At 39.4% G+C, this 25,955-nt stretch overlaps 2 protein-coding genes across 5 annotated transcripts in view; both read left to right on the forward strand.

The window, feature by feature from the left end:
• Positions 1–19,679, forward strand: part of nipbla (NIPBL cohesin loading factor a) — a 34,855-nt gene extending 15,176 nt beyond the window's left edge. For 2 of the 4 annotated variants that reach the window (XM_034871087.1, XM_034871089.1), the window contains exons 13-49: positions 1,475–1,688; positions 1,866–2,042; positions 2,724–2,897; positions 3,258–3,419; positions 3,727–3,833; positions 3,930–4,016; positions 4,281–4,512; positions 5,027–5,178; positions 5,284–5,364; positions 5,585–5,685; positions 5,911–6,040; positions 6,141–6,223; positions 6,745–6,877; positions 7,046–7,189; positions 7,323–7,409; positions 8,313–8,533; positions 9,030–9,132; positions 9,252–9,350; positions 9,534–9,680; positions 10,511–10,645; positions 10,867–10,965; positions 11,124–11,177; positions 11,271–11,379; positions 11,553–11,683; positions 11,954–12,094; positions 12,229–12,322; positions 12,555–12,709; positions 12,972–13,062; positions 13,238–13,411; positions 13,601–13,791; positions 14,126–14,233; positions 15,202–15,402; positions 15,727–15,873; positions 17,074–17,441; positions 17,598–17,772; positions 18,384–18,578; positions 18,673–19,035. In XM_034871087.1, coding sequence (XP_034726978.1) covers positions 1,475–1,688; positions 1,866–2,042; positions 2,724–2,897; positions 3,258–3,419; positions 3,727–3,833; positions 3,930–4,016; positions 4,281–4,512; positions 5,027–5,178; positions 5,284–5,364; positions 5,585–5,685; positions 5,911–6,040; positions 6,141–6,223; positions 6,745–6,877; positions 7,046–7,189; positions 7,323–7,409; positions 8,313–8,533; positions 9,030–9,132; positions 9,252–9,350; positions 9,534–9,680; positions 10,511–10,645; positions 10,867–10,965; positions 11,124–11,177; positions 11,271–11,379; positions 11,553–11,683; positions 11,954–12,094; positions 12,229–12,322; positions 12,555–12,709; positions 12,972–13,062; positions 13,238–13,411; positions 13,601–13,791; positions 14,126–14,233; positions 15,202–15,402; positions 15,727–15,873; positions 17,074–17,441; positions 17,598–17,772; positions 18,384–18,578; positions 18,673–19,035 — 5,565 coding nt within the window. Of the gene's footprint in view, positions 1–1,474; positions 1,689–1,865; positions 2,043–2,723; positions 2,898–3,257; positions 3,420–3,726; positions 3,834–3,929; positions 4,017–4,280; positions 4,513–5,026; positions 5,179–5,283; positions 5,365–5,584; positions 5,686–5,910; positions 6,041–6,140; positions 6,224–6,744; positions 6,878–7,045; positions 7,190–7,322; positions 7,410–8,312; positions 8,534–9,029; positions 9,133–9,251; positions 9,351–9,533; positions 9,681–10,510; positions 10,646–10,866; positions 10,966–11,123; positions 11,178–11,270; positions 11,380–11,552; positions 11,684–11,953; positions 12,095–12,228; positions 12,323–12,554; positions 12,710–12,971; positions 13,063–13,237; positions 13,412–13,600; positions 13,792–14,125; positions 14,234–15,201; positions 15,403–15,726; positions 15,874–17,073; positions 17,442–17,597; positions 17,773–18,383; positions 18,579–18,672 lie in introns of all 4 variants that reach the window. The other 2 variants (XM_034871086.1, XM_034871088.1) reach the window with 2 other exon arrangements.
• Positions 19,680–21,292: 1,613 nt separating this feature from the next.
• ndc80 (NDC80 kinetochore complex component) overlaps positions 21,293–25,955 on the forward strand; it is a 10,142-nt gene continuing 5,479 nt past the window's right edge. The window contains exons 1-8 of the mRNA XM_034871114.1: positions 21,293–21,480; positions 22,213–22,317; positions 22,726–22,815; positions 23,465–23,591; positions 24,081–24,253; positions 25,114–25,216; positions 25,345–25,431; positions 25,733–25,826. Of these exons, the coding sequence (XP_034727005.1) occupies positions 21,473–21,480; positions 22,213–22,317; positions 22,726–22,815; positions 23,465–23,591; positions 24,081–24,253; positions 25,114–25,216; positions 25,345–25,431; positions 25,733–25,826 (787 nt within the window). The 5' untranslated portion in view covers positions 21,293–21,472. The remainder of the gene's footprint in view (positions 21,481–22,212; positions 22,318–22,725; positions 22,816–23,464; positions 23,592–24,080; positions 24,254–25,113; positions 25,217–25,344; positions 25,432–25,732; positions 25,827–25,955) is intronic.

The following is a 25,955-nucleotide window of genomic DNA, read 5'->3' on the forward strand; positions in this document are numbered from 1 at the left end:
CCGTGATAAAAGGAACTATGAATTCTGCTGTCTACCAAGAGATCTTGAAGGAGAATGTCCGACCATCTGTTCGTGTACACAAGCTGAAACGAACTTTGGTTCTGCAGCAGGACAATGATCTTAAACACACCAGCAAGTCCACCACCGAATGGCTGAAGAAAAACAAAATAAAGACTTTGGAGTGGCCTAGCCAAAGTCCTGACCTGAATCCTATTGAGATGTTGTGTTATGACCTTAAAAAGGCCGTTCATGCTTGAAAAACCCTCTAATGTAACTGAATTAGGACAATTCTGCAAAGATGAGTGGGCCAAAGTTCCTCAGGACGCTGTAAAAGCCTCATTGCACGTTAACGCAAACGCTTGGTTGCAGTTGTTGCTGCTAAGGGTGGCCCAACCAGTTATTAGGTTTAGGGGGCAATCACTTTTTCACACAGGGCCGTGATGGTTAGGATTTTTTTTCACCTTTAATAATAATCACCTTCATTTACAAATTGCATTTTGTGTTTACTTGTGTTTTATATATACTATATATATATATATATATACTATTGTTTAAATTGGTTTTATGTTCCGAAACACTTAAGTGTGACAAACATGCAAAGGAACAGGAAATGAGGAAGGCGGCAAACACTTTTTCACACCACTGTATAGCTCAAATTGATCAGTTACGAGGCTGCTGGCAAATGTCAGGAAAATAGAAATTGGATCACAGTAGCAGTCTTTATTGTCTCTTTAGACCTTCACTCTATTCTTCTTAGCAGGGCTAAGCAATGTTTTGGATTATATAATAAATATTTAAAGGTCATTAGCAGTGTTTGCGATGTGATAAAAAGTTTTGCATTGGCTAAACAGTTATGACTCAACACATAATTGGAGAAGGATGCTAAAAATCAAGAACAGTGCTCATGATAACTGTGTTACATTACGACTTCCTGAATTACCAGCAGGATGGTTGTTTGATTTAAACATAATGGCTCTTTTGCTGATGTTTGCTCGCCATTAACAAATTATTTGCATTCACACAGTAAGGAATGATTACATATTGTACATCCAATTTCTTGTCCTTGTCCGCGTTGATGAGTAAAACATCCACATCTACAATCTCCCATTTTGGCGCGTTGCTCCCAGTGGCTGGGGGAGTTGCAGCCTTGGCTCTGCAGTTTTGACAATGTACCATGTCTTGACCATTACGCCTGCATTTTAAAACATAGTGGTAATGAAATATGGTGGATTGTTGCTTGAAGTCTTCTTACCAGAACATACTGGAAACTCACATCAGATCAAAATCATTAATCTCATGTGAATCAGTTTGATCCATTGTTTACATCTTATTATCTTGCATGGTTTTCTTTTATGTTAACATAGCTCATGGTTTTCTATGCAAAACTTTAAAGTGTGAATTTTATTGGAACCTTAAACTTGACAAACTTAAAGGGCTTTCATGACTTTTTTTCGGTTTTTGTGTTTGTTTTCAGATCAAACGTGATAAGGATGGCAGTGGGTCAAATGAAAGTGAGGTGTGGGGACAGCCCAAAGTTAAACTGGAGAGGCTTGGTTTGGTGAAGGACTTTGAGAATAGGCCCAAGCCGGTAGTGGTTCTGAAAAAGCTCTCTGTTGACCAGATCCAGAGGATCATACGACACAGCAAGTCTGGAAAGAACAGGATCTCCTCAGGAAAGTCGGGAAAAAGTAAGAACAAGAAGCTGTTGAACTGTAAGCCGTTTTGCTGATTTAATTAAAATAACTTTACAGCCTTTTCTTACTCACCCAGTACATTTTTTTTTCACTTAAACTACTTAAATAAAAACAAAACAACAGAATCACCTTTTTGTTAATGACTTGAAAATGTTATTGTCATATTTTCAGGTGGTATGGACCCTGCAGTTCTGAAGGAGCTGCCCCCAGAACTGCTGGCAGAGATTGAGTCAACCATGCCCCTGTGTGAAAGGGTAAAGGTGAACAAGAGGAAACGAAGCACTGTAAATGAGAAGCCCAAATACGCTGAGGTCAGCTCGGATGACGACTTTGACGCAAATGGAGAATGTGAGTTTTTTGTTAGTCAAGTTTTGGTCGACTAAAAGTCTTGTCATGTTAGTCAAAAGAGAACTCTGGTACCTTAGTCAAGTTTTATTCAAAACATTTTAGTCTTTTTTCAAATACATTATTTCTGATATCCATTTCAGTCAAATAGTGTTTCACACACCTCAAATATTGGTTAAATGTCATAATTGCCTGATTTCTGGTTTTGGACATTGGTATAGTCTTGTTGTCTCGTGATGGAAAAAAAGGTCGTTGACAATCATATTTTGTCTCATCTCATCTGTCAAAATTAACACTACAAGCATACAGAATACTACAGAATAATGATGTACCGATTGATAGCCCCCCCCCCCCCCCCCCCCCCCCCCCCCCCCCCCCCCCCCCCCCCCCACACCAACGCTTAGTGCGGCAGTTCAGCAATCGCAGTATAGTACCTGAGAATGTGTGTATTTGAGGTCTGCATGTAGTGTAGTGTGTAACTTGTAATTTTCTAACTGGGGATTTATAAAACGTATATAAATTTCTATAAAATAAATTATTTTATAAAAGTTTAATAAAACGACTGTAATGGTTTGACAGCACATCTACTTTTTCGAGGGGTTAGTGTTGCTTTGGTATAGATTTTTTTTTGTTAGATTATAGGGACTGATTTAAAAAAAAAATCCTTATCCCTAATCTCTGCAGCTGCAAGGAAGCGGCAGCGACGAGACAAAGACAGGTCCTGGGATATGGAAGAAAGGGAACGGCGGGGTTCAGGGGATCATCGGAAAAGCGGGCACCGGGACAGCCGACGAGGCTCAGGGAGCCGGTACCGAGACTCCTCCGAGGAACATTCACCTCCACCCAGCATGAGTGAAAGTCTGTATTCAAGTCATCTGTCACTGCATTTCCATTTATGCTTTTTTAACTTTCTGTTTGACATTGATAGAGTTTTGTTTTGTTTAGTTGCTGCAGTTAAAGCTAATGCCTTTTTAGACTGTGAAGTTATGGGCTTTTATCTATATACCGAAAACTAAATAACATGACATCACAGATTAGAAACATTAAGGGAAATGCATCCATTTATATTTTACTTGCCAGTATATGCGACAAATTAAAACCTAGAAAACAAAGAGTTTACTAAAATATCAAACGTGTAGAGAGTGTTTGGTATCTGCAACACACAATAAAAACAAAACAAAACATAGTAACAAATTAAGATGACATTTTTTCTCTCAGTTGCCAGAAAAATGAAGATGAAGGAGAAGCAGAAGAAACGGAAAGCATATGAACCCAAGCTGACCCACGAAGAGTTGATGGACTCGTCCACATTCAAGAGGTTCTTGGCGAGCATTGACAACATACTGGATAATCTGGAGGATGTGGATTTCACTACCATGGGTAAATTGAATGTTACAAATGTAACTACGGTTCTATGAATCCTGGATGACCGCCAGAGTTCTTAGTCACTCGGAATCTTCCAAATCCCGAGTTTGTGGATGCCACCGGAACGCAATACCTTAGCGGGGTCATCCCGAGGTCACATCTGACATTGTGGATATAAATACTCGACCTGTGCAACAGAGACAGAAGATCTGGTGGTCAGAAAGGATGAAATAAAAATCAGTGCTGACAGGTTTTGTCAATTTTGAAAATCCAAATGCAGAAACCTCACTGTATTTTATTGGGATTTCTTTGTGTTTTCCAGCAGCAGATGATGATGAGATACCCCAAGAATTTTTGCTTGGTAAACACCAGTTGAATGAGCTGGGCAGCGAGTCTGCCAAGATTAAGGCCATGGGCATCACCAGCAGGGTACTGAATATAGTATATAAGTACAGAGGAAGTTGGACTGTTGTGGATGTGTGGTGCTGCAGATTTAGGACTAAATAAAGGTCTCTGTTGTTGTAGATACCGTCAGACAAGCTGGTGAAGCTGCTGAACATACTGGAGAAGAATATCCAGGATGGGTCCAAGCTCTCCACCATGATGAGCCATGTGAGCTCCCTTCCTCCCTCTTTCTGTGTTGAATATTTTTCTTTTAGTGGTATTTAACTAACATGCCAATTTTGTGATATGCTACAGAAATAGATTGTTAATGTAGGAAAATCAAAAGATACTCTCTGGCAGCAAAACTAAAAAAAAAATTGTTAAGATGCTGCACAAGATTACTTTGCAAATGTAATTAAAAAAACCTTTGTCCTTAAGATAGTAATTTATTCATGTAAGACGCATTCACATTATTTTCCTTTGTAACCTCAGGACCATGATGCTGAAGATGAGGAGAAACTTTGGAGAGACCTGATAATGGAGAGAGTCACAAAGTCAGCAGACGCTTGTCTGACGGCGCTTAACATCATGACCTCGTTACACATGCCGAAGGCTGTCTACATAGAAGACGTCATAGAGCGGGTGCTACAGTATACCAAGTATCATCTTCAAAACACACTGTATCCACAATACGACCCAGTCTACAGGGTGGACCCTCATGGAGGTGAGGATAAAGAAAAGGAGCTTTATTTCATTTGTTTAATTCATTTTATGTGTGCCTGGGCTGTTTTGATCTCAGTGAAACTAAATTGATAAGTTTTAAAAATATTGCGTGAGAATCGTCTGTCAGTTTTGTTCATAAACCTGCCCGCAATTGATCACTGGTGTCTGGAAATTGTCATTGGGTTATTACATTAAAATGACTGACTTAATAGACTCTTTGGCATGGAAGTATACCCTGAGCACAAATTGTATGACCTGTATCAGAAGTTACAGCTGTAATGAGATCAAGCATGGCTCTGTGAATCACATTTAGGAAATGTGTTTATAAAGCTGTTAGCTCTGTTATGATATACGACAGAGTATAGTAAAGTTTAATTTGACAGAGTGCCAACCTATATCACATTTCTTTTTTTTTTATTAACAGAATTGGAAAATGTTTTTTAATTTGTAAAATCATGCTTCTTGAACTTAACACTTTGAAAAGGATTTAACAGGGTTATTACTCTTCCACCTAGGTGGCCTGTTAAGCTCCAAGGCAAAGCGTGCAAAATGCTCCACACACAAGCAGCGTGTGATTGTCATGTTGTACAACAAAGTGTGCGACATTGTCAGCAACATGTCTGAGCTCCTAGAGATCCAGCTACTTACAGACACAACTATTCTCCAGGTAAGAACTAAAACTACTCACAATGATAGACTGCAGTTCTGTTTATCAAGTCAAAAATTGCAGCGCAAACCACATGTTGATTGATGTCATTCTTGTTTTTACCAGGTTTCTTCCATGGGAATCACTCCATTCTTTGTGGAGAATGTCAGTGAGCTGCAGCTGTGTGCCATTAAACTAGTTACAGCAGTAAGTCTGTGTTTATATTTTTCTCTCTCTTAAAAATGTATAGAAATTTATCTGAAAAGACTGCTTTCAGTCTTTTTGGTTTTCATTTAGTTTTTTTACAGTTAAATAGCTCCTTCTGACTTTTGTGTACATCTCGTGGTAAATTATCCTTTCATGTGTTCATACTGTTCCACAAAACTATGAAGGATGAGACTAAACACCTTTTATTTTCTGTCTCCAGGTGTTCTCACGTTATGAGAAGCATCGGCAGCTGATCTTGGAGGAGATCTTCACCTCTTTGGCCAGACTGCCAACCAGCAAACGCTCTCTCAGGAATTTCCGGTAACTTGTTTTATGTTAATTCACATTGATTTATAGCCATTAGGTGTTTCAAGGATAAGACATCAAATGAAATGCTTTATTGTCCCAACATCAGTGTAGCAAAATAATAGTTGAGGCAGAGGTGAAGATTTCACAGTTGTGTTCCCAAACATACCAGTCAATTATTTTTCTGTATAATACCCATAATAGTAACTGATCATGTATCCTTTCCTCTTGTGTATCTAGGCTGAACAGCTCAGACCAGGATGGAGAGCCATTGTATATCCAAATGGTGACGGCTCTGGTGCTGCAGCTAATCCAGTGTGTGGTCCACCTCCCCAACGACAAGGACATGTTCGACGAGTACGACAGCAAGGTAGGACAGCAAGCAGACACTCAAAACCACCACGCAAGCAAACCTACAGCTTATACAAATACAAACACTTACAAACCTGTCTTTTTTTTCTTCTATTTAGGTGGATCAAGATGTATTGATAACCAACTCCTATGAGACGGCAATGAGAACAGCACAAAACTTCCTCTCAGTCTTCCTCAAAAAGTAATTCAAATAGACTATGTTCTTTTTTAATAAGAAAGTTGGATTGGACTGAAGCTGTCACCTTAAGTATTTATTTCCATACGACAGTGCAGACTAATACATAAGACAATAAAGCTTTTTTCTTCTGCTCCGAAAGAGAAAAAGCTACTGCATTGCTACCCGTCACGTCTACTGCCCTGGTGTGTTATTCCTTCTGCAGCCAGCAGAAATATGTGTCAAACCACCACCATTCTCATGGTGTGCATGTTGGGTATTGCACGAGATGCACACAGTTTATGGACCTACTCTTACAAATTGCTCTATGCCTCACAACAGTTTTGTGTTTGGTGGGTTTAGGGCCCTTTTTAGGGTTTAGGGTATTTTTAACTTACACATTTTAACTTTCTGTGTCTTTGTTATCTGGTGGCTGCATGATGCTTAGTCCCTTTGGCCTGCTATTATTGATGTTTTTTCACTATGGTTTCCATTCTTTCCTACAATTTCCCCCTCTGCCACTTTCTTCATCTTTACCCCGTCGTCAGGTGTGGCAGTAAACAGGGAGAAGAAGATTACCGGCCATTGTTTGAGAACTTTGTACAGGACTTGCTCTCCACAGTAAACAAGCCAGAGTGGCCTGCTGCCGAGCTGCTGCTCAGTCTACTTGGTAGACTACTGGTAAGTATGACAGAGCTCTTTCTTTAAACCTAATTGCAACTACCTGCACTTAAGTTGATGATAAAATGCAATGATAAGATCTTTCTCTTTAAGTGTGCAAGTAAAAGTCTGTCTTGGTCTAAATTGTAAAATTCTTCATTTCTTCTTTGCTCTGTCTGCTCCCATCAGGTACACCAGTTCAGTAATAAGCAGACAGAGATGGCTCTGAGAGTAGCATCTCTGGACTACCTGGGCACAGTAGCTGCCCGTCTGAGGAAGGACGCTGTCACCAGCAAGATGGACCAGAGATCAATTGATCGAATCCTCCAAGAGGTAGAATAACAACTTCATATTTGATAACCTCACTGTGTCTAGACCATATAAGTTTAAGTTTATTGTGACAAAATAAGTTAAATGGAACAAGCTAAACAATTGTTTTGTAATCCATCTCTCTCTGATTATATAGTCTCAAGGTAATGATGAGACCCAGCAGCTGCAGAAGGCTCTACTAGACTACTTGGAAGAGAGTGCTGAGACCGATGCCTCACTGGTGGTGAGTTTACATTAGACTGGCTGTGCAAGTGGTGACTTAAAACACTTTAAAACAAGTAGGACTGGGCCCAAACATTTAACTATTTGGATGTTTGTTTATTAGGAAGGTTTTTTAAATTTTTTTGGATTTGGACAGTTTTTTTTTTTTTTTTATACTATAGAATAACTAAATCCTAAAAAAATGAATGTCTTTAATTAAACAGAAAAGTCTTGTGGTGTAGCACAGCGTTTCCATTTTAACTTGGTGCCAGTCTTTATTTCATTTTGCTGTCATTTGCAGTTGTGTTTCTCTCCTCACACACAGACAAGTGCAACGATGACTCGGCAGTCTGCTAACTTGTTGCTCTTGCTACCAATATTAGCTGCTCTGTTTCAGCAATTTTAGACTGAACAAACTTGCATGCAGGCTAAAATCCAACATAGTGTTCTGTCGGGATTAAGCTATAAGTGTAGGAAAAGTCCACTAGGCTAAATTATACAGCAAAACTGCTGCCCTATGCCATCCATCTCAGCTGTGAAAAGAGACATTTCTTATTATCAACCAGGCTAATGTGTCCAAGGCAAGGCAGCTTTATTTGTATAGTGCTTTCATAAAACATTAAGGAACAGTTAAAAACATAAAAACAGCTAAAATGGAATAAGACACATTTAACAGAAAACAAGTTACAGTGCAGTGTAAGAAACAAACAATTACTGCTGCTGCTGAGGTCTTTATGGTTGTACTACCGTGCACAATGCCACTGCTGGCTGAGTGCTTGATTTGATTTCATGAGTTTGCTATTAGCGGAGCACAGGTTTTAAGCATCATTATCTTAGTCGATCATCTTCATTTAATTGTGGGAAGCCAAAATTGTGATTGTGATTTAATATTCGATTAATTGTGCAGCCCTACTTTTTCCTCTAGTTTGCTAGAAAGTTCTACGTTGCCCAGTGGTTCCGGGACGCCACCACGGAGGCTGAGAAGTCCATGCGGAACCAGAACCCGAAGGATGAGGACTCATCGGACGGACCACAACATGCCAAGGAGATGGAGACCACAGGGGAAATTATGCAGCGTGCTGAGAAGCGCAAGAAATTCCTGCGCAACATCATAAAGACCACGCCGGCTCATTTCGCCACCCTAAAGTAAGAATTTTAAATATGTCATTAATGTAAATGTAAATGTGCTGTATTTATATAGCGCTTTTCCAGTCTTAACAACTGCTCAAAGCGCTTTTACATCTACAAGAAACATTCACCATTCACACACATTCATACACTGTGGCCGGGGCTACTGTACAAGGTGCCACCTGCTCATCAGATAAACATTCACACACATTCACGCTCCAATGCGCAGCACCGGGGGCAACTCGGGGTTCAGTGTCTTGCCCAAGGACACTTCAACAATGACTGCAGGGGGGGGGATCAAACCACCAACCTTCCGATTGGCAGGCAACCGCTCTACCACTGAGCCACAGCCGCCCCATGTGTCCATATCATTGGTTCCCTAATGTAGTCCATATCACATAACTTACTGACCTATTTAAACCTATTTCTCTGTTTCTGTCAGCTCGAGTTTCACTGTCCTGTGTTGTGACTGTACAATCCTATAACAGTTGTCTTTTTTTACCCTTCTCTCCAGAATGAACTCTGACACTGTGGACTATGAGGACTCCTGTCTGATTGTGCGTTATTTGGCCTCCATGAGGCCGTTCGCCCAGAGCTTTGATATTTATCTAACACAGGTAAGATTTTACCATAAGCATCTTTTGTCTTTTTAAGGAATCACAGCAGCTACATAAAATAATCTATAAGTTGTTCACACAGTATAATACAGGTACATTTATTATGTATATTTTTATAGATCTTGCGAGTCCTCGGGGAAAGTGCCATCGCCGTAAGGACTAAAGCCATGAAATGTTTGTCTGAGGTTGTGGCTGTGGACCCCAGCATACTGGCGAGGGTATGTTAGGATCCGTGTTTGCAAAGACAATTTGTCATGCCTGAATTGCACACACAATTGCTCTGTCAAAATGTGTCAAAATGTATTTTCTAATTCTGTCCTATGCTATTTTGTTGTGTGCACAAGTTATTGTGTTGTCTTTCTTCCCGTGCTATATACTGACACTCTATTCCACTTCTGCAGTCCGACATGCAACGAGGCGTCCATGGCCGTTTGATGGACAACTCTACCAGTGTGAGAGAGGCAGCTGTAGAGCTGCTGGGCAAATTTGTGCTCAGCAGACCCCAACTCACCGAGCAGTACTATGACATGCTCATAGAAAGGATACTGGTAAGTTGCTCAATCAGATTCATTGTAGACACATTCTGTTGTGAGGTTTTACAATCCCCATATGAACTGTACTTATACTGTACAGTGCACTGGCAGTTGATCATTATGTTTCCCTTATAAATGTATCAAGAGCTTCCTACATAGCAAGTTTTTTGATGAGGTATCTTTGTGTTATATTATGGTTCCGTTCATTGTACACTTTTACAATTGTCACATTGGAAAATAACTTTTCTCCCTGGCTCCCACAATACGTTTTACACTTTAAAATTTAGAACAAAACTAGCGTGGAAATGAACTGCATGCACCTGTTTAACGTGTATACAAATGGGCGAGCGGGAACTTCTACTGGGTCAAGGAGGCAAATTTTTCTGGTCTGGTTTAAGTAGGAAAGCACTGCAGGGACTGAGTTTGAAGAAATTTCGAGTTTGCTTATCCATGATAAAACATTATTATTAAATAAAGAGCCTGTTTATTAGCAGCATGCAGTCTAGTATTAACGTAGATCATTTTGATCACTGGGTAATAGAAGCCATCAAATTTGAAATGCAGTCCAACACACAAGCTTTGTGCTCATTCTTTCTACCTAGAATATTAGAATTGAAGGCATTGACATTGTTGTGCCTGTTGTCATGGAAATGCTCAGGAGGGTTCATGAGAAGTTCACTCTTCGTTACAGTCTTATGCTGCCACCTATTGGCAGAAAAATACTAAAGCAACCCATGCAGTTGTTTCTTTGTATATGAAAACAAAAGCCTCGTTTTTGATGTAATCAATGTGTGCTTGCAGAACATTGCAAAATCTTTATGATTTGAGCTTCTTTTGGTGCACAGGACACTGGTATCAGCGTGAGAAAACGGGTGATCAAGATCCTCAGAGACATCTGTCTGGAGCAGCCAACCTTCAGTAAGGTTACTGAGATGTGTGTGAGGATGATCCGCAGGGTCAATGATGAGGAAGGCATCAAGGTATGGATCAACTGCACCTCTGTCTGTTCACATTAAAAGTGAAATAAATAGGTACATTTTAAGTCAAAGATATGACTTCCATTCTTCTATCGTTATTATTTTTATTGATATGACTCTTTTTAGATAACTCTCTGTATTGCAATATGTTCATCACAAAACATTTAAAACATTTGTACACAGTATAGATCTAACCCAATGACACGTGAACTTGCTGTCTATAGAAATTGGTGAATGAGACATTCCAGAAGTTGTGGTTTACGCCGACTCCAGCCCATGACAAGGAGACCATGACCAGAAAGATCCTCAACATCACTGATGTGGTAGGCTTAACTGAATTGCCAGTTTTTTGTATCCAGTAATAATAATGCATCTCAACAAAAAACCTAAATCTCTCACCAGCCTCCACGCAGTATCATTTTGTCTCATAATGAAGTTTGGCCAGAATATCTTTAATTCTTGAGTCTGATTTCTTCTTTAGGTTGCAGCGTGTCGAGACACCGGCTATGACTGGTTTGAGCAGCTTCTTCAGAACGTAAGCATTTGATTCATGTGTTGGGGCTTCACCTGGTGGGAAATTTATCAACGTTTAATATCTTTCTAACATGAACATTGTCTCTCGTTCTAGCTTCTAAAGTCTGAAGAGGATGCATCCTATAAACCAGCAAAAAAGGCCTGTGTTCAGCTAGTGGACAATCTGGTAGAGCACATCCTCAAATACGAGGAGTCTCTCTCAGGTATGCAAGTTTATCAGTTGTCACCAACTCGAACCGGGCCATGCGGCCGATGTTGATTTTTCTTTTAAACCACTGTCTATACTTCTAGCTGAGTTAATCACTGCTCTTTAGTAAGATTTTGAATTATTAAACTATTCAAATAAGACTGAATGTAGTTCCTCTTTCCTCTGTAGAGAACAAAGGTGTAAACTCAACACGGCTAGTGGCGTGTATCACCACCTTGTACTTATTCAGCAAGATCAGAGCCCAGCTCATGGTCAAACATGCAATGACCATGCAACCCTACCTGACCACAAAGTGTAACGTAAGTTGTGCATACTAAATCCAGTTTGTTACTGTGGAACTATTAAGGAAATACTTAAACCTTATTGCATAATTAATGACACTTTACATGTATGGAGGGATTAACATAAAAAATCCACGGGCTTAATCCTTAAGATTGGATTGAGCCATGAAAAGACACTTTTGCAATGGTTTTTCTGTTTGGGGAATTTAGGGAGAACCCGTTGAGACTATTGGTGGCTGATTTATTAGAGCTTGCCCTGTAATTACCGGTATATTGTTTCCCTTGCAGACTTCCAATGACTTCATGGTCATCTGTAACGTGGCAAAGATCTTGGAGCTTGTGGTACCTCTGATGGAGCACCCCAGTGAAACTTTCCTTGCCACCATCGAAGAAGACCTCATGAAACTCATCATCAAATATGGCATGACGGTGTGTGGCAGTGGCTTTTTTTTAGAAATTTATATTGGGTACACATTGTAGAACCAGGTTTGCTCTGTGAAATGTGAGTGAAGTGTAATCAGTGTTGTAGAGATTACATGATGGTCTTCCTTCCTTTTCTCTAGGTGGTCCAGCACTGTGTGAGCTGTCTTGGAGCTGTTGTCAACAAAGTCACACACAACTATAAGTTTGTCTGGGCTTGCTTCAACAGATTCTATGGTGAGATATACGATTGTGTATTTACTGTGTTTTTGCTAGGACAACAGAAGTCTTCAGTGTTGACCATCAAAGTGTCACCTTTACCACATTCCAAGACAAGTCAATGTAACTTGTTTCAACTTTCCAACAATGTATCAATTTAAACAAGAGTACACTTTAGTTTTAAGTTAAAAAACAAAACAAAACAAAAATAAAAATTTGATCTTTAAAGTCTTTATCTTTTTTTTTTCAGGCGCACTTAACAAGCTGAAGGTTCAGCTTCAGGAGGATCCTAACAGCACAACATTGGTAGCAAACAAGCCTTTCCTGCTGCGGTCGCTCTTCACAGTGGGTGCTCTGGCCCGCCACTTTGATTTTGATCTTGAGGAGTTTAAGGGCACCAACAAGGTAGGATTGCGGTTGATGTGTCATATTATTTAATATCTGAAATTAAAGCTGGAGACAGCTATGAATTGCAGGCGTAAGGCCAGTTATTAGTTTTGGCTTTTGGGCGCAGAAAGAAAACAACCACTGCTTGAGAACGTGCCACAAGTAAAGTTAGACAAAACTGCTTGGATGTGAAACTAAACCCATTGCGTAACCATCTTTGTTGCTGCTATAACAAATGTACACTATCTTACAACTATGTGTCCATGTATGTTGTTTACAGGTTGAGATCAAGGAGAAAGTTCTGGAGTTGCTGATATACTTCACCAAACATGAGGACGAGGAGGTCAAGACCAAAGCCATCATTGGCTTAGGCAAGAACACCATTTTTAAATATTAGTTTTGACAAATGTAACAATCACCGTATTCATCGTGTGCAAAAACCTATCTTTGGATTTTCTTGTCCCAGCAGGTATAAGTGAGGTGGATGGAGTTGCGTCGTTTACTTGTTCTTACGTGTCTTTGCTTTTTGTTATTCTATTTCTTCAGGCTTCCTCGTGATCATGCATCCCAGCCAGATGTTTATGCCTGAGGTGAAGACCTTGTACAATGGCATCCTGGCTGACAGTAACTCCTCCATCAACCTCAAAATCCAGATCCTCAAAAACCTCCAGACATACCTTCAAGAGGAGGACACGCGGATGCAGGAGGCAGACAGAGAATGTAAGTAAAGTTGTGGTTGTTGCTGTACTTTGAACAGCTTTTTGATTCGGCGCTCCAGTGTTACATCCTCTGTCAGCACACTGATTTTGTTGATTGTAGTATCAACAGTGCATAGGGATTAATGAATTGTTTATTTTGACATTTTGCCTGTAAAAGTTTGTGCACACATCATATTTTGTGACCGTGCAGGGAAAAAACTGTCCAAAAAGGAGGATCTGAAGGAGATGGGAGACATCTCTTCAGGGATGAGCAGCTCCATCATGCAGCTTTATCTTAAACAGGTGCTGGAGGCATTCTTCCACACCCAGTCCAGTGTACGGCACTTTGCTCTCAACGTCATAGCTCTCACACTCAACCAGGGTCTCATCCATCCTGTTCAGGTAAGCTGTGAAACCACCCTACCTCTAGTAATTAATAAAAAAGAAACCTAAACTCCCATTTTATTAACACATCTTTGTCACAGAATTGGGCTCATAGATAAAGGCAATATTTCAGTATGATATCAAGATCAAACATCATTTGGTCACGTTGATCCAGATTTTAATTTGTGTCTGTGTGAATCTTAAACCCTTATACTAACTCCTAAAAGATAACCATTACTTTATGTTTTTTAGTATATTTAAACCCTCATTTACTTAAATTTAACAGTTTTGATGAACTAAACAATAAACGTACATATGTGACGCCCCCTTCTTTTTTGTCTTGTCTGTGCAGTGTGTACCCTACCTCATTGCTATGGGAACAGACCCCGAGCCCAGCATGAGGAACAAATCTGATCAGCAGCTGGTGGAGATTGACAAGAAGTACACAGGATTCATCCATGTGAGTCGGTGTTGCAAGTTTTGAAATAATGACTTTCCTTCATTACTCAATGACTTAAGATAGTTAAATCATTTGTACATGGAAAAGGAATTTCAACTTAGTCTTTCAGTGCTCTCCTAATAACATCCAGTACAGAATGATGTACATATGATTACTTGGTCATCCAGCGACTTATTACCTTTTAGATTGATCTGATTTTAAAATATATTATAGAAACTGAAAGTTTATCCATGGCAGTATCATATAAAGTATTGTCATGTTCTATAGCTACTTTAATGCTGAGGTGGTTTGTTGTAGAACTTTATTTCTCCATTAACAGCCACTAGACCAACACCAGGAATACATATTAAAGGAGAATTCCGGTTGATTTCAACCCGTAGCTGGGTTGTTTGAAAATTTGGCGTAATGTCAGAAGCAAGAAAAACAAAAACAATGGGTGCTGCCTACAATGAGGTATACTCCTGCTATAGTTGGCACCCAAAAGGCTTAACCAGGGCAAGTTTTAAATGTGTTTTTAGCCTCTAAACATGCTCATGTCATTAGAAGTGCCTACCCATGTCCAGTTATTCCTTCCGAGGGATCACGGTGAATTGGACTGCAGTAGATTTGACGAAAAGGCATAAAAGTGGTGTTTAGCCATAGCTCTGTTCATTTCCTGTTTTCTGGTGAAGTCCACAATAGTTGATTGTCGAACTCCTACAATCCAATATGCCAAAATGTATTTTAAAACTCTTTGCCGTAATGTCTCTTGAACTTATTACCTTGTTACTGATAGCTCTCCAAATTTCCAGACAGAGCTACGTGTTTGGAATTGTCCCTTAAACACAATTTTTTTTTACAATGTAAATGGCACCTATGTAGTGATGGACAAATATGGTAACACAAACTGTATTTATTGGCCCATTCTCATGGCACCAGCTGTCTCAGCAGTTGTCTGAAAACACTTTTCTTTCAACATTCTTTCACAGATGAAAGCAGTTGCTGGGATGAAGATGTCATACAACTTGCAGCAGGCTATCGCGCCGTCTCGTAGAACCATCATAAGAGGTTTCAGACAGGACGAGACTCACTCAGCACTCTGCTCCCACCTCTTCACTATGATCCGGGGGAACCGGCAGCACCGGAGGGCGTTCCTCATCTCACTGCTGAACCTCTTCGATGACAGTTCTGTGAGTAAAAACCTGCACTCATCTTAACATGCCTCGGCCAACAGTGTCTCTTTGCACGAAATGTAATAAAATGTCTAAGTGTTAAATATGACTTAGGGATACAGGCAACTTTACTTAAGCAATACATTTAATATACGACAAACACTGTGATGTTGATAAATCATATATCTTAATTATTTCACTGTCTTGCTAATGTAATATGACTAGGTTATTTTTGACCATGCATGAATAGATGAAATTCTTATAAGAAAACAGTGCAATTAGAGATTGTACCAGGCACTGACTCTCACTCATGCTTTCTCCTTCTTTTCTTTAATTTTGCAGAAGACGGAAGTAAACATGCTGCTGTTTGTAGCAGACAACCTCGCCTGTTTCCCATACCAGAGCCAGGAGGAGCCTCTCTTCATTATGCATCATATAGACATCACCCTGTCTGTTTCTGGTAGCAACTTGTTGCAAACCTTCAAAGAGGTAGGATAGCGTTTTTAAAAGTAGCTTGCTTGTTTTGGGGATATGTGTTCCCTCCAATGGGGTTGAAAAAACAGGGCTTAAAGTACTCCAACACCGTGCCGGCGTGCGGTCATGAGGAAAGATAAATAAATAAATTTGGGAACTTGCATGCGGTTTGATTGTTTCAGTGGTTCATGAACTCGTTGGAATGAGACATAAGAATAATGGTAATGATAACAGTAATGGACAATTCCGCTCCATGTAGGGAGAACAAAGAGGAAAGGTGCTTTGATGCCTGCAGTAAAGATTCTGCTTGACTAGTAGCTAGCTAATGTAATTCTTGGTGGGTAACAAGATTACAACACCGTTCAATAAGCTCAGTTATTTTTAGTATGATTGTTTTGACCACGGTTAACAACTCTGGGCTAGCTAACCCACAAATTCATCTGTAACATTAGCTGTATAGATAGACGACTAATCTAATTAGGTAAGAAAGTGCTCGCTAGTCATTGGATGCTAGTCACAAGTCAAGCTTTGTTCCGTGCAATCTGTCATACGAGTACGTTACCGTCATCAATTGCTGCCGCTGCGCCTGCGCTGACCAACCGTTTGGGATAAAAACGATACATATGTGCACATCATTAACAATGGCCAATGTGAAAAATGTATCTAAAGCCCAAACTCTCTTTAAAAAGCTGTCTGTTTGGAATCAGCATGGCCATTATTTAAACATAACGGCCTTGTCCCTGAGGTTAGAAGGTTTACAAAGCAAAGTTTTTAATAAATGTACATGAAGCAACTAATGCCAACATGGACAAAATCATAACCATCAAATTTGGTTATGACCTGGCCAAAGTAACAAAACAACATCTGGAAAGTTCTGTTTTCACAATTGTTGGTATATAGGATTTTGGTATTTTTGCAATATGAAAATATAAATTGACTCTTAATTTATTAATATATAGTTGGAAGAATTAAAAATGATCCCAAACTTTTACTTCTTAAAAATTATAACTTTTATTATTGTGTAATGTAAGAAGAACTTTAACTGTTTTGCCAGTCAAATTAACTTTAATGAGTGCATATCAAAAAATGATACTGTGCACCCCCCCTTCAAAAATGGAAGAAGTTCACTTTAAGCCCTGGAAAAAATCTCCAAAGCAAATTTTGTTTAAAAGTTATTTGTATTTATATGGATTTTTACTCATTTCTACTGTCCAGCTTCTGCTAAAGGAGCCGAGGCGTAAGGAGAAGAAGGTAAAGGTAAAGGAGTGGAAGAACACGTCAGATGGGGAGGATGAAGAGGAGAAGATGAACTGCGATTCTCCAGGCGACAATGAGGAAGAAAACAGTGACAGTGACGGTGTGGTACGGCGGCCCAAAAAAGCCAGAAAACCTGTTCCAGACTCTCAGAGCTCAGAGTCAGAAACTGATCTGGACGATTTGGATTTGGAAGATGTGGAAAAAGTAATGAGGCTCGTCCCAGATAATCCCACTGGTCTCTTGGACTTTGCCAATTCTGTTCAGGGCATCCTATTGCTGCTGGTGCTCAAACAGCATCTGAAGAACCAATACGGATTCTCTGACGGGTAAGGTCTACATGATCTTTATTTCTGTACACTCTTTATCTAAATGACTTTGATATCTTGAGTTTCTAAGTGTGGTTTAGTTTGAGCAATTCAAACCTTCAGCCACATTGGGAATTCCATGACCTGTGTAACTCAACATTTTTTGTCTTCAAACAGAAAAATTCAGAAGTACTCTCCGACAGAGTCAGCCAAGGTGTACGATAAGGCAGTAAACCGAAAAAGCAACATTATCTTCCACCCACGACAAACCATCGACTTCATCTCCAACAACATGGCTCGCGCCACGCTGACAAACGATGTCAAGAAGCGAATTGTCAGACAGTACCTAGATGTAAGTAATGAAGCTACAGTATATCAAACTTTCATTTCCAATGTTCTATATACTTCATAGATAGCCAGGTAATCTGTTTTTTGGTTCTTCTCACCAGTTACATCAGGATTTAAATATTAAGTTAGCTCAAATTATCTGAAGAAGGTCATAAATACACTGTAAACTGTGGTAAACTGTGCCAAGATTGAGTTAGCATTCAAGGAAGTTCAGTATTTCATGTTAAATGATGTTTTGACCTATAACTAGGCTCTGTGGTGGGTACGGGTTGTGCCTTCATAAATCTACTGTGGATCATGACAGACAGCATTCTCTAGCCCTCACATAATTTAACTTTGAGCTAGCTGCCTTTGTCTCCTACTTTCACCCAAGTTACTAGTTGATAATTGGCGGCTTGACCAGGCCTTTTATCTACATTGTATCTGCTCGGGCTTAAGTGTCGTGGCTGGCCCCACTGGCTTGAGTTTCCCCCTTCAAATCATTCCATACTTGTTAGTTTCTTATGGTTACCCAAACTCTATTCTGTTCTGTTTTTTTGGAGGTTGATGTTTAAATGCTGCAGAGTGTGAAACTTCTCTCTCAAAGTTAGTTTCTTGTATTTTATATCTGCATAGTTCAAGGTTCTAATGGAACATCTGGACCCAGACGAGGAGGATGAGGAGGGAGAAGCGTCTGCTAGCGCTAACATCAGAAACAAAGCCATAAATGCCCTACTGGGAGGCTCCGGCCCCATGTCAGGACCCAGCCCACGCAATCAGGCAGGACCAGAGACAGATGACGATTATAGTGACGACGAAAGGACCCCAGGGGTGAGAGCAATAGACATGCACGCTATCTTTTAAATCCAATTTAAAAATGTGGGGAGAAACAGTGCAACCTTTTTGTCTTTTGTCCTCTCTGCAGTCCTCTCGACGGTCAAGGCGAGCTGGTGACTCCTCTGACCCCGGCCGGATGAGTGAGACATTGGAATCTATGGATGTGATTGCCCTTTGCTGCCCCAAATACAAGGACCGGCCGCAAATAGCTCGAGTCATCCAGAGGACCTCCAATGGATATAGCATCCACTGGATGGCTGGCTCCTACTCGGGGCCTTGGGCTGATGCCAAGAAACGCGATGGCCGCAAACAGGTGCCTTGGGTGGACACTATTAAGGAGTCGGACATCATTTACAAGAAGATTGCCTTGACCAGCAACCACAAACTGAGCAACAAAGTAGTACAGACCTTACGCTCACTGTATGCAGCGCGGGAAGGGGGAGCTAGCTAATGGCTCCCGTGTGGCGTTTTTTTTTGGGGGGGGGGGTTTCCTTTCTTTTTTCTTTTTTTTGGTCCCTTCTCCATTTCTACTTTATCAAAAATCTTCCTCTTCCCTGCTCCTCCTCCTCCTCCTCAACTTGCCACCTCCAACAACACAGCCAAACTTCACTGGATTCCTACCCTCCTCCTCTCCTTCCTCATTTTTGTAAGAAAACAAACACAAGAGGGCAAGAATATTTGACACTACATACTTTTTCATGAGTTATTCTTGCAAAAATGAAAAATGACACAAAACATAAGACTTATTATATTAGAGGGACTGCTCACGTTTTGTTTGTGTACAAGTGCAGAGGATAGAATCCAGAAGGCATTAAAGGAATAATTCACCCAAATTATCCCTTAAAAAGGCTATCAGAAAAGAGACCTGGAGGGAAATGTTTTGTCAACATTGTTGTGGGAGCTCCTTCGCTGTTGTGCAGCAGATTCTAGTCACTCATTTCTACTCCCACTGTATCATAGTTTAACACAACGAAAAACTAAAATGTTTATATCTCTGAAGACAAAAAAGCTGTAAAAAAAAGAATAAAACCTTAAGTGAATGTTGGAAATTAGTCTTTTTGATGTTCTTATTAAAGTGTTTTGGAGTTTATTATACTACTATCACCCTGATGGTTTTTTCCTTTTAGCTTTTAGATATTTGAAGGAAAAAGTAGAAAAAGAAAAAAAAAACAAGATTTTTTATTTTTGTTCACTTTTATTTGTCCATGCTGTACAATGGCAGAGTCCTCTGAACATAATTTATTCTATTTCGAACTACGCATGCAGTATATGTGGCCTATTGCAGGAGGATATTTTGTAAATGTAGATTTTGTTGTATTAGGTCACCCTAGTAATAAGAGAAAAGGGGATTCATACCCTTTTGGTGGAACAAATACTGCAATAAATTTTCTACTTCTTTGTCACTTGTCTGCTCAAAGTGTTAATCTGATCTTTTCATTTTGTAAATGAAGAAAGGTTTAAGACCTAGATACTGCTAAAACACAGACACGCCTGAAAGGACTAAGAGGGTTGATCATTTACAAATGAGGGAGAAGGCCTACAACCCTTCTATTAGTATTTCTCTACATAGATTTCAAAACAAACATAACCTGAAAGTATATTCACAATTTGTGGTTTTAATTGTTTCTATAGTATTTGGAAATTATCACAGACTTACATTTTTTAAACAAATTGTGCCCTTTGGAGAATCAGGCCAAACCACTATTTCTTTTTATTTCTTTTTTTAACCTTTATTTGACCAGGTAGGCTGTTGAGAACAGGTTCTCATTTGCAACGGCCACCTGTTCAAGAAAAGCATAAGCGTACAAGACAACATACAGTTTCACTTTCAACATAGTACAAGAAGACAGAATACAATACAAAGGTACAGATTAAGTAGGCAGTTCACGCCGGTGAAGGTGTAAGTAAGTTGATGGGTACGTGGAAGTGGTATGGTGGTAACCCAAAATACATGAAATAGTCAATCTATAACTGCTGAGAAGTAGTGTAGAGTAAGAATACTGTTAGTGCAAATTAAATTGTGGTCAGAATAGTGATGTGGTTCCAGTGATCAGTTTTAATGCAGTGTATATAAATAGACTATGTGAATGCTGAGAAGTAATGAAGTCAATATACAGTTAGTGTAAAATGTAATGTGGTTAGAGATGCAGATCAGTGATGACACAGTAAACCTGAACAGAAACTCTGTCAAAATGCTGCATATAGTAAAGAGGCAATTTACAGTTGAAATGAAGTAGAGAGTCAAGATATAGTTATTGCAGGATCTGAATAGTGAAGTAGGTGTAGAAATGAGTAGTATGAAATATTAGTAATAGTATAAAAGAAATTGTATGACAACAGGGGTGGGGAGAAATACAGTTTTGCATGCCAGGGAAAGTGCAAGCTGCTATAGCGTGTAAACAGAAATGTGCAATGGGACTTGGAAGACCTAACATCACCGTGTTACTATGTGGATTCATTACATACCAGCTGCATTTAGTACAAAAAAGCAGTATGATTACTTGCGACACATCCAAATTAGTCACATACTTGTGGGATTGTTAAGGAAATTAGCCAACATTTTGAATATTCTATTTGTGCAGGTAAGTGTTTCCCTCAGCGTTTTAGATTACATTCAAAGTTACAAATATTAGTTTAAAGTTTTTACATGCTAAACATCAGTGAGATATTAGACTACTCTCACTGCAGATAATGTTTTATTTTGCGTGTCGGTGTCGCTGTGGACAAGTTCGATTATTTGTAGAGCGCGTACGAACCCTTTTTGGGCCAGATCGCTGTCCGTAGTCTGGTGATGTCACCGCCGACCAGTATTTTGTATTGCTTTGGCGGGGTTTGTGACTTCGTCCGTTTGGATCGCTTTGTAAACGTTAACTTTCCACCTACACAATATGGAGCGGTATGTTTTAAATTAACTAAGAGAACCACTTAAATCCATTTTGTATCACTGGAAACAATCAGCAAATAACATTCTGACGAAATGTAATAGCTTTTGTAGCTTGCATAAGATATTTACGTTAACGTTACCAATCGCCGTTATTGGTACTTCACTTTAACGTTAACCGCTAGCTAGATGCAGTTAGCTAACGTAATGTAAATATGTTACCAACCGTAACAATTGCCTTCCGCCAGCATTACGTCCTAAAAACGATTCATATATTTAGCTATGTTGTGTTCTGTCTAGTTAATCTAGCTAAGCCACTGAACTAGCTAGTAGCTAGCTAGCTAACGTTAATATAGCGCATAACATACACCGATTTAACACTACTGACAGACTTTACGTTAACGTCAATGTGGCCGTATGTGACATTAATTTCCAAATCTAGTTAGCCAACTAGCTAACCAACATTATCGCCCAAATATGCAGTTGTACGTGTTTTGGTGGGCTTCGTGAAACAGCACAATAACGTTATTAAACGTTTTTTTTGTAATAAGATAAGATAATACTTTATTCATCCCAAAATGGGTAAATTCCCTTGTTACAGCAGCTGTTTTCTACAGTAAAGAACAACAACAAACAAACATGCTAAACAACAGACAATGTGCAAAAAGTACTGAATGAATGTAAAGTGTAAAGTGGCATTATTATTATTGATATGTTTGTATATATGTATACTATTGTGTGATCTAGTGGAAGGATGAGTCGTGCAACGTTAGCAAGCAGCAGATCATCGGACCTGCCTATGCGCGTTCAAGACAGCAACAGGATGAGTATGGCGTATACCACGCCCAAAAGGTTGGTTTGACGTCCCAGAAACTTGTTTTATTCCTATTTGTGGTTGTTATAACCTGATGTTAGCGACATCCTAACAAAAACTAATGTTATACACTTTGCTCCTTGACCAGGTTTTTCTCAAATTCCAATTCGGGCATCTATCTAACTAAGGTTACACTGTAGACAAAGGATTTTATGTTTACTTTCATGCTATTTCCTTTATTTTTAACGTTAATAGTAAACAGACACAAACACTTTACATAGTTTAGCTGGACGTCTAACGTTACTTATTTGTGGCATGGGGTGATATTAGAAACCTGATCATGTGACTCAGTGAACACACAAGAGCAATGGATTATTGGCAGCATCTTTAAATGTGAGTCAGCAAGTGGAATACATCAGTTGGTTCACGTTTATGTTTCTTCACAGTAACATGAAACAGCCTTCCTTTGGAAAGCTTAACATACCCAAACCACAGTCTGTGAACTCCGAAAGGCGGACCAGCTTCTTTGGTGCACGGTATGTGAATAAAATTTCAGAAATGTACAAAGTTGCTATCCAATGTACTTCACATAGAATTGGTAACAACTATAAAACAGTGAGAACATACATATATAGATATAGGTAATACATCAGTAAAACTGGACACAGCCAGTACAATTACAATAGTAGTAAGAGGATATTAAGTGGTAAAAATGTATAGTCTTTACTTTACACACTGAGAAGGAAACATCTGTGATGACGTCAAAGACAGTAATACTGCTGTAAAAACCTTTGACTGGGCCTTTAGTTACTTTCTTAATTTAGACCAGTGTAACAGACACACATTAACAGGTACTTGAATATGTAAACTAGAAGAGACTTCATTTATTATCCTATTCAAGCTAAAACCAGTCAGATTTTGTTGTCTTTGTTTTTCTTCACCATTAATGTTTTTATACAATGCAATTATTTTGTGCATTTTTATTAATATATGCTCATTGCTCAAGGACCTCTTGTTATTGCTTTGATTCACAATTTTTGAAAAATACAGTATATTTGAAATTGGAAAGAATAGTCCTTGAAAAGTACCTGGAATTCCTTGAATTTCCTTTTCTAATGTATCAATATGATTGAGACATGAATTGATATTTGACATTGTGGTGGTATTTTAATATTTTGTCTGCAGGACTAGCGGAGCCAGCATGCCTCGCAACAGCACCATGTCAGGGTTTGGAGGAACCGATAAGATCAAAGACACCAGACCTCTGCATGATAAATCCTACGTTCAGCAATGTATCAGACAGCTGCACGAGGTAAAACACTTTCTTTCTCAGTCCATGTAATGTACACACACACACAGCTTAGTTTGTTTACGTTACATGTTTGGACATTACATCCGCTGTGTGGGATATGAAAATGAAATATGTTGGTGCCCCTTATTGGTTGGCTTTGAAAATTTGCTTGCTGGTAGACAGCAACAGACACCTTATCCCATCCATTGATCTACTGCTGAGCATTACTGCAATACACCTGATGGACACATTTTCCACACAGAGGTCTGAAGGGCTCCAGCGTCTCATCGCTATACTGTCATAATATCATCAATATTGGCTGATAGCAGCTTTGTAATTTATTTGTGTTACTACATTCATACGGATTAATTAATATAACTCAATCTATGTGTAGCTTAAACTTTTTGTACCTGTATTTACAGCAAAAAAAGTTGGATAGGTGTCGGTCAATATGAGCAGGAATTCACACTGTAGTTCTGTCCAGCCTGATACTCTCTCATGTCTTTCTAGTTCTTGACGGAGCACGGTTACCCTGGCATTCTGTCAGCCAAGACCCTCCAGTCTCCCTCTACCAAGGAGTTTGTGAAGGTGTTTGAGTTTGTCTACCGCCAGCTAGACCCAACCTTTGAGATGCCAAATCTAAAAGTTGAGGAGGAGGTTCCAGCTATGCTTAAAGCCCTCAGGTAAAATACTGTCTTTAAGTATTAATAAGAATTTATGTATTTATATTTCTTTGTTTCATTTAGTACTCCTACAGTCTTAAGTGCATTTTTATTTATTTTTCTAAATCTTATAGCTAGTACCCAGTGTGCTTGACTTGGTCGCGATGCCCCTTCCTACTTTTTCATTTGATACATTAAGATTTAGTACGGCCTCACGCGTGAGGCGAGCATGGCTGGTTGTCATAGCAACGCCGCAGTAAACTGCCTTGACCTAATGCGACACACACACACACACACACACACACACACACACACACACAGAACGTCAAAGAGGTGTGTTGTTTTTGATTGTCGGTGTGGCAACAGCCAGAAGACACATTTTGTTTCAAACGAAGCTGGAGGAAGCCAAAAAACAAACACAGCTGGCTAAACTATTTAAAAATGGCGGGTTTGTTCAAGACACCCCCATCTGTTGGCTAGCAATAGTGCCGCAGTGATTAGTGTCGATTCACTCCGACCAATCTGTAGTCTGCAGGTTTTCTTGTCGCCTTTTGGTATTGCCTCAGCTCACTTGGAACCAAGACGGTGGTGATACAAAAAAAAAAATACCTGTTAGCAGGTCACAGGGACTTTTTTTCCTATTTTGACAACCAAAAAGTAGAGGTGAGACGAGCAGGTACCATGTAATGAAATAACGCCATTAGAAAGCTCTTGGTGGCCTAGGACTTTAGGACCACTTAAGGATTGGGGCTAGGTTAAAAGAAATAATACAAAGGACGATGGAGTGAAAATCCTTTAAAAAAATATATAGTTTAAGTTTATAGTAAATAGTTTAAGAAATATTGCTGACTGTCTTTATTTCTCCATATTTTTGGTTTAAGGTATCCATTTGTCCTCTCCAAGTCTTCAATGTATTCGGTTGGAGCTCCTCACACCTGGCCTCAGGCCCTTGGAGCTCTCATGTGGCTTATTGAGCAAGTTAAGGTGAGACACAAACAAGTTTTTTTTTTTTTTATAAGAATCACAGTGGACTGTTAGTATGTAAAACCATATTCATTTGCATTGGATTTAGAATAAACTAATGTTATTTTTTTGCTTATTATGTGTGTCAGAGCAACTGGTGTTTGAGTAAGCAGGGGCTGCTATTCAGTGACTTCTGTGAAGACACTGATATCGAGGAAGGGGCTGAGTATAACCAGGTACCCTGACTTCTTTTAACAGCACCATAAGGCATAAACCCTTAAAAGCTAAACACAATGTCAAGAGGATGTGCTGCATATCTGTTGCTGGAATCTAACACAAGACCTCTTTGTTACATGGTTGCTAACAGTTGTGTGATTTCTTACTGATACAGTATATCACAAAGCCATTTCGGTGTTTTCTCTGTATTTTTAAATTTTATGTATTGTATTTCTTATTTTTTGTCTGTCTCGGTCTAAAACATTTGTGACTTTGTTCATTTACTTATGTTTTTCTTCTCTTTCACGCGTCACCGTGCAGCTCCTCTTGGACTACAAAGCTGAGACTTACTCCAGGTTTATGCAGGGTGAAGACACATTTGACGATGTGGATGAATTATTCTTCAATAAACTAAGTAAGCACAGCGTCTCTAGGAAATGAGTTGTTTTTAAAGAAGGAATTGCTTTCTATGTACAGTGGGTACGGAAAGTATTCAGACCCCTTTAAATTTTTCACTCTTTGTTTCATTGCAGCCTTTTTCCAA

The sequence above is a fragment of the Etheostoma cragini genome, chromosome 5, assembly GCF_013103735.1.
Source record: "Etheostoma cragini isolate CJK2018 chromosome 5, CSU_Ecrag_1.0, whole genome shotgun sequence".
Taxonomy (NCBI): domain Eukaryota; kingdom Metazoa; phylum Chordata; class Actinopteri; order Perciformes; family Percidae; genus Etheostoma; species Etheostoma cragini.